Source organism: Petaurus breviceps, unplaced genomic scaffold, assembly GCF_028583685.1.
Source record: "Petaurus breviceps papuanus isolate PSGF00001 unplaced genomic scaffold, PetGlider_PUasm1.0 90895, whole genome shotgun sequence".
Taxonomy (NCBI): Eukaryota; Metazoa; Chordata; class Mammalia; order Diprotodontia; family Petauridae; genus Petaurus; species Petaurus breviceps.
The window spans coordinates 29,520,947-29,526,946 of NW_027187372.1; the positions used below are offsets into that span (position 1 = coordinate 29,520,947).

At 37.2% G+C, this 6,000-nt stretch overlaps 1 protein-coding gene across 12 annotated transcripts in view; it reads left to right on the top strand.

Moving 5' to 3' along the window:
* The window catches only part of ZC3H11A (zinc finger CCCH-type containing 11A), a 40,541-nt gene that overhangs the window by 23,874 nt on the left and 10,667 nt on the right, over positions 1-6,000 (top strand). For all 12 annotated transcript variants that reach the window (XM_069074629.1, XM_069074641.1, XM_069074630.1 and 9 more), the window contains one exon: positions 5,757-5,816. In XM_069074629.1, coding sequence (XP_068930730.1) covers positions 5,757-5,816 — 60 coding nt within the window. The remainder of the gene's footprint in view (positions 1-5,756; positions 5,817-6,000) is intronic.

The following is a 6,000-nucleotide window of genomic DNA, read 5'->3' on the forward strand; positions in this document are numbered from 1 at the left end:
TGACTTTTGTCCTTTAAATATGAGATCCCTGTCCAACGACTGAGTGGACACATTGCTAAAGTTACAGAATCATATCGCTTACCATTATTCCCATAAGCAAAACCAGAAGAAAGAAGGAAGTTGCAACTAAATGGATAGATCACAGATACTCCTTGTAAAGGCAAAGTAGTTGGAGCGAGTTTTATAGTATGCCCAAAGACTACAAGAAATATTTGGCCATTGTGTGTTAGGATAAATATTTGCCAAAAGACCACCATGAAAATAATTTCACCTTACGTAGCAAAATTGGTTGTTGAAGATGAAGTGAAGAACTTATTAAGTAAAGAACTTAAGACCCTCCAAATTAATAATCAGTGTATACCCTGATATTTGGTAATTCAGTACGATAGTGGGGAAAAAGTGAGGATGAGGAGAAATATGCAGGAAAATATGATTCAGGAGAAATGGCAAACCAAAGACTTTATTACACAGAAACCTTCTACTTCAATATCATTAATACTTTCTTTAGAAAAAATAATTGGTAGGTGTTAGACAATTACCAAATAACACTACAAAGAATGAAATATCATATTTTGATGGGAAAAGACTTACTGACTTGAGGATTATTCTTGAATCATCTGTCTGCATAGTCAGATCATCATGTCAGAACTGACAAGATCAAATTTATAATAAATGAATATGAAAAAAATATACTGTACAGTTAAAAAGTATTTAACCTTGAAATACTTAATTTCACTCACAAGTTAAACCAATGGAAAATAATTGCCACAACAAGGAGACCAAAAATCTAAGAAAATACCTTAGCAAACATTTGACTTATCTACAGAAGAAAAAGTGGATTATTATTTTTTTATAAGGATAGTGGAGATAATTAGGTCCAGGCATTTCCTTTTTCCACAGTGGTAGTGAACTCTCATTTTCTTGGCTATGGTAATGAGGGTAAAATTGGTGCCCTTTCCACATAAGAACAATCGTGACCTAGAAGGCTGCATAATATAGAGATGTCCAGTAAGCAGTCCATGAGGGGATAAAAGCACATGCTTGGGCCAGGGCAGCAGCAGCAGCATCCATGGTGAAGCCTCTTTCTTCACCTGTCCTGCAGCTACCTAATGCTGTGTTTGGTGGCGTATTCCTTTCTCATCAGAGGGTGAAATTCTGGGGGCTCCATGAGCAGCTCAAACTTCTCTTGAACCCTTATGAATTCTTAATTAATGAGAATCTTTTCCCTTCCATTCCCTGGAGACAATGAGCAAGTATTTATTAAGCAGCATACAGTGTGCCAGGCACTGTGCTAAATGAGGATACCAAAAAAAAAAGGCAAAAAAACCACCTCTGCCTGCCTCAAGGAGCTCACATTTTAATGGGAGAGATATATAAATTACTAGGTACAGATAACTATATATAGACAGGATGGATGAAAGGTAGTTTCAGGAGAAGGCATTAGTAGATCGGGAAGATGGAAAAAAACCTCTCAGATGATGAGATTTCAACTGAATCTTGAAGAAAGCCAAGGAAACTGAGAGGTAAGGATGTAGTATTCCTCTATTCCAAGCATAGAGGAAAAGCCAGTGCAAGGGCACAGAGATGGGAAATGGATTTCCATGTGTGAAAAATGGCTGGTAGACCAGTATAACTGAATTGTTGAGTAAATGGAGGGAAGTTAATGGTAAGAAGACTGGAAAAGGGAGGAAGGGCCAGGTTGTGAAGAAATTTGTATTTGGGAGTCAATAGGGAGCCACTAGGAGTTTGAGTAGGAGAGTGATATGGTTAACCTTGTGCTTTAGGTATATCACTTGGCAGCAAAGTGGAAGATGGATTAAAGTGGGGTGAGAATAGGAGCAGGGATATTAATTAAAAGCTATTGTCATAGTCCATTCAAGAGGTATTGAGAGCTTGTACTAGAGTGGTAGCTATGTAAAGAAATAAGGTATTCTATATGAGAGGTTAACGTTATCATGGTAGGAACGACAAGATTTGGCAGTGCATTGGTTAGGGGGGGTGAATTGGAATAAAGAGTTGATGATGATCTCAGTATTCCAAATCTGGGTGACTAGGAGGATGGTAATGCCCTCCACAGTAATTGAGAAGAGAAAAATTTGGAGAAAAGATAGCAAATTCTGTTCTGGATCTTTTGAAGTGTCAGTGAACCATACATTTTGAGATGTCCAAAGAATATAAAACAATGTGTGGCTGGAACTCAGGAGAAAGACTTTAAAAAGAAAGGTTAAATAGAGAGATCTGGGATTTACTTGCACAGAGATAATTGAATCCATGAGAATTAATGATTTAGATGGAAAAGAGAAGAGGGCCCATGATAGAGCTTTGTCCAACACCTTATAACAGTATCTCTAGCTGGACACAGTGGGTAAAAGGCCAAAAAAATAGCAGAAAGTGCCCAGAGGAAGTGATAGTGAATACCAGGATGTCTGAGTGAGTCAGTGTGTGCCAATCCACAGTCTTCAAACTTGGGTGATTTGGATTATAGTCTAGTAAATATTTTATGATTGGAACCTCTGGAGCAAGACTGAACTCAAATACAGTCAAGCCTTCCCATGCTGTAGAGGAGTTATACTCACCTTAGAAGTTAGTCCATACATGAATCAAACAATTTTGCTTCTAACAAAGAGGAATCCATTGCAGTTATGTAAAATGGGGCTTGTCCAGAAATATGGGAGCCATAAAGACAGGACAGGATTGAAGAACAGATTATTTACCTGGAGTTTATAATACTTGAAGGGTAGTAACATGAATTATAGATTAGCACCTGATTGTAAGGATCCTTGAATTCCAGCCTAGGAAGTTTCTGTTTTATTTAGTAGGTAGTGGTGTCTTGCAACAGAGGAATGATGCGATCATACCTAGATACTTTGGCAGTTGTATGAAAGAAGGATAAGAGCAAAGACAGTCTAATGACAGGGAGACTGGTCATGAACCACTTAGTTCAGGCAGGAGGCGAGGTGATGGCATTTGAGTTGAAGGGATGGACATGAGAAACATGTATCAATCAAGAAGCATTATTAAGTGCCTGCTATGTACAGGGCACTATTAGACACTGAGAATACTCCCTGCCTTCAAGGAACTTCCATTCTATAAGACAGAACAGCATGTACACACAAGCAAATACCAAATATATACAGAAGTAAATACAAAACAGTTTCAGAATGAGATGCCTAGTAGCTAAGGGAGATTACATAACATATTCTACTCTTAGCTAACTGAGTATTAGAAAGTTTTTCCTTATGTTAAGTATAAGTCTGCCTCTTTGCAGCTTCTACCAGAGCTTCTAGCTCTATCCCCTGTGGAAACTAGTTTAACATGTCTTCTGTATAACAACCCTTCAAATACTTGGAAACAGCTTCTTCCCCTTTCCCCCCACTAAGTCTGCTCTTTTCCATGTTTAAAATACTCAGTTCTTTTAGCCAGTTGTTGTTTGACATGAACTAAAGGTCATCACACTATCCTAGTTTGGTGTCCTGAACTCTTTCTATTTTATCAATGTCCTTCCTAAAATGTGGCACCCAGAATTGAACACAGTATTCCAATGTGGTCTTGGCAAAGCAGAGGGCAACAGATCTATCTATCCCCTCTCTCTTTTTCTCAAACCCCCACCCACCTTCCCATTTAATGCAATCTGAGATCTCATTAGCATTTTTTACTTTCACACAGTATTGATTCATATTAAGTTTGTAGTCCAGTTAAACCCCCATCTCTATCAGATAAAATTCTGTCTATTCATGCCTTTTCCATTTGTACTTGTGATGTTGTTTTTTTGAAACTAAGGTTAAAACTTTGTATTTGAGGGGCAGTCAGGTGGCACAGTAAGAGCATTGGCCCTGGTGTCAGGAGACCTGGGATGGGTTCCGGCCTCAGATACTCAGCACCCACACAAAAATAACTGGCCATATAACCTTGAGCAAGTTACTTAACCCCAATTGCTTTAAAAAAAAAAAAAAAAAAACAGAAACAAAATTTTGTATCTGTCCCTTCAAATTCATCTTATTAAAATTCAGGTTAAAGTTCTAATTTGTTGAAATCATTTTGGATTGTGACTTGTTTTCAGGTTATTAGTTATTTCTTCCAGTTTTATCATTTGCAAATTTGATAACCATGCCATTTAAGCCTTCATTCAAGTCATTCATAAAAAATGGTGAATATCACAGGGTCAAGCATAAATCCCTGAGACACAACTCTGGGAAATAAGTCAGTATTATACATTACATTCTCTTGGTTTTCCTACCTTTATTATCAGCACTTCTTTCTTTTTCTTTGTCTCTTTGACCTCAGTACAGCCTCTTAAACTTAGTGTTTCCCAAAGTTCAGTCTTCGGCCCTCATCTTCTCTCTCTGATTTCTTTTCCTTCATTTTTTTATTCACTCTCTTAACCTGTAACTTCTATGTTGGTGATCCCAAACTGTCTATCTCTTGCCCTTACCTATATATCTAGCTTTAGATTCTTATATCTGTCTCTGCTATATCTTGAATAGGCACCTCAGCATATCCAAAACCAAAAAAAAAAAAATGTTTAATTAAATCTTGACCTCTAAATCTTTAATTGCACTAGAGACTTTCCTCTAGCTTTTCTTTCTTTTTTTTTTGAGGGGGGGGGTGGCAAGGTTTGATTTCGTTGGTACCAGTGTGGAACTTTTGATTCAGCATCTATAGTATCTTGTCTGTTTCACGCTTTTTGTTCCCACTGATACTTCTCTACACAAGCTTATAAACATTTTTTTTCTTTTTATTCTTTTAATTCTTGCTTCATCTCTTTCAGGAATTCTAGTTGAACCTGTACCCAAGCCAACACATCAGCTGAGTCTAGTAGTATGTGCAGTGTTAGATGCCCATAGTCCTTTACTTCTGCAAAGAAGCTAGGGAAATGTGTTTCCTCATCTCTAATTCAGGGCCAGGCTTGAGAGACCATGCCTTTTCTAAATTTTCTATCTCTTCTAGTACTTATGTAGAATTCTGCCCACAAATATTTTTTTAATTGAAGACATAAGTTTATTTCTATGGAAGAGAAGACATGAACGAATTGATGTTGGATTACTTGACTCTTAAGGCTGTATTTTGTAGAGTATATTTCAGCGTTGTTGACCTTTAGGATGTTGTCATATTGTTTAATATGCTGAAATGTTTTTATTTACTTGAGTGCCAAAAAACCTTTTATCTTGCTGTCCTACTCCCATCCCTTTGCAAAAGTGGGAGACCTAAGGAGGAGGAACATTACATATAATGTCATATTTTTAAGAATATGTTTATTGGGTTTCTGAATTCTTTTAAAAATTCTTTTGTTATAGGAGATAGAACTCTGGGAAACAAGGTGAGAAAAGATACAGGGGGAAGTCTAGGTGACATAAAAACAAAAGACATAACAAAAATCTGTCTTGTAGAGTAGTATAGTGGAAAAAATACCAGACATGGAATCAGGGAAGACTTGGGAGCAAATCCTTCTTCCAGCACATATTAGCTGTGTGACCATGGGTTAGTCATGTAATTTGAGTTTCTGTTTTTTTCCAATGAAAATTAGATTAATAATAATTGCAATATCTAACTCAGATTTGAGCAGATCGAGTGAGAAGTATGTCAGCACTTCAAAAAACCTTCAAGTGCCACACAAATGTCAGCTTTTGTTGTCATTTGGGGTATTAAACTACCATTCTTAGTATTTTCTGGTTCATTGTCAAGTGCCCAGCATTCACCAAGCACTAATAGTGGTTAAGGATAATAAACTTTAAGCTATTTGTTGTTTGTCATTTTAGGAGAAGAGCCCTTGGTACGACTGAGTCTTACAGAAAGGCTAGGGAAGCGGAAGCTCTCAGGTAAGGACATTTTGTACAGACATAATTTTGTTTGGATATGTAACGAACTGTGGTGTATTAGAAATACCTCAAGCAGTGTCCCTTCTCTAGAACTTGCCTCACAAAAATAAGTTACTGATGTTGTCTCTATACAGTTCTTTTTTTTTTTTTTTTTGCTGGGGGGGGAAGGCAGGGCAGTTGGGGT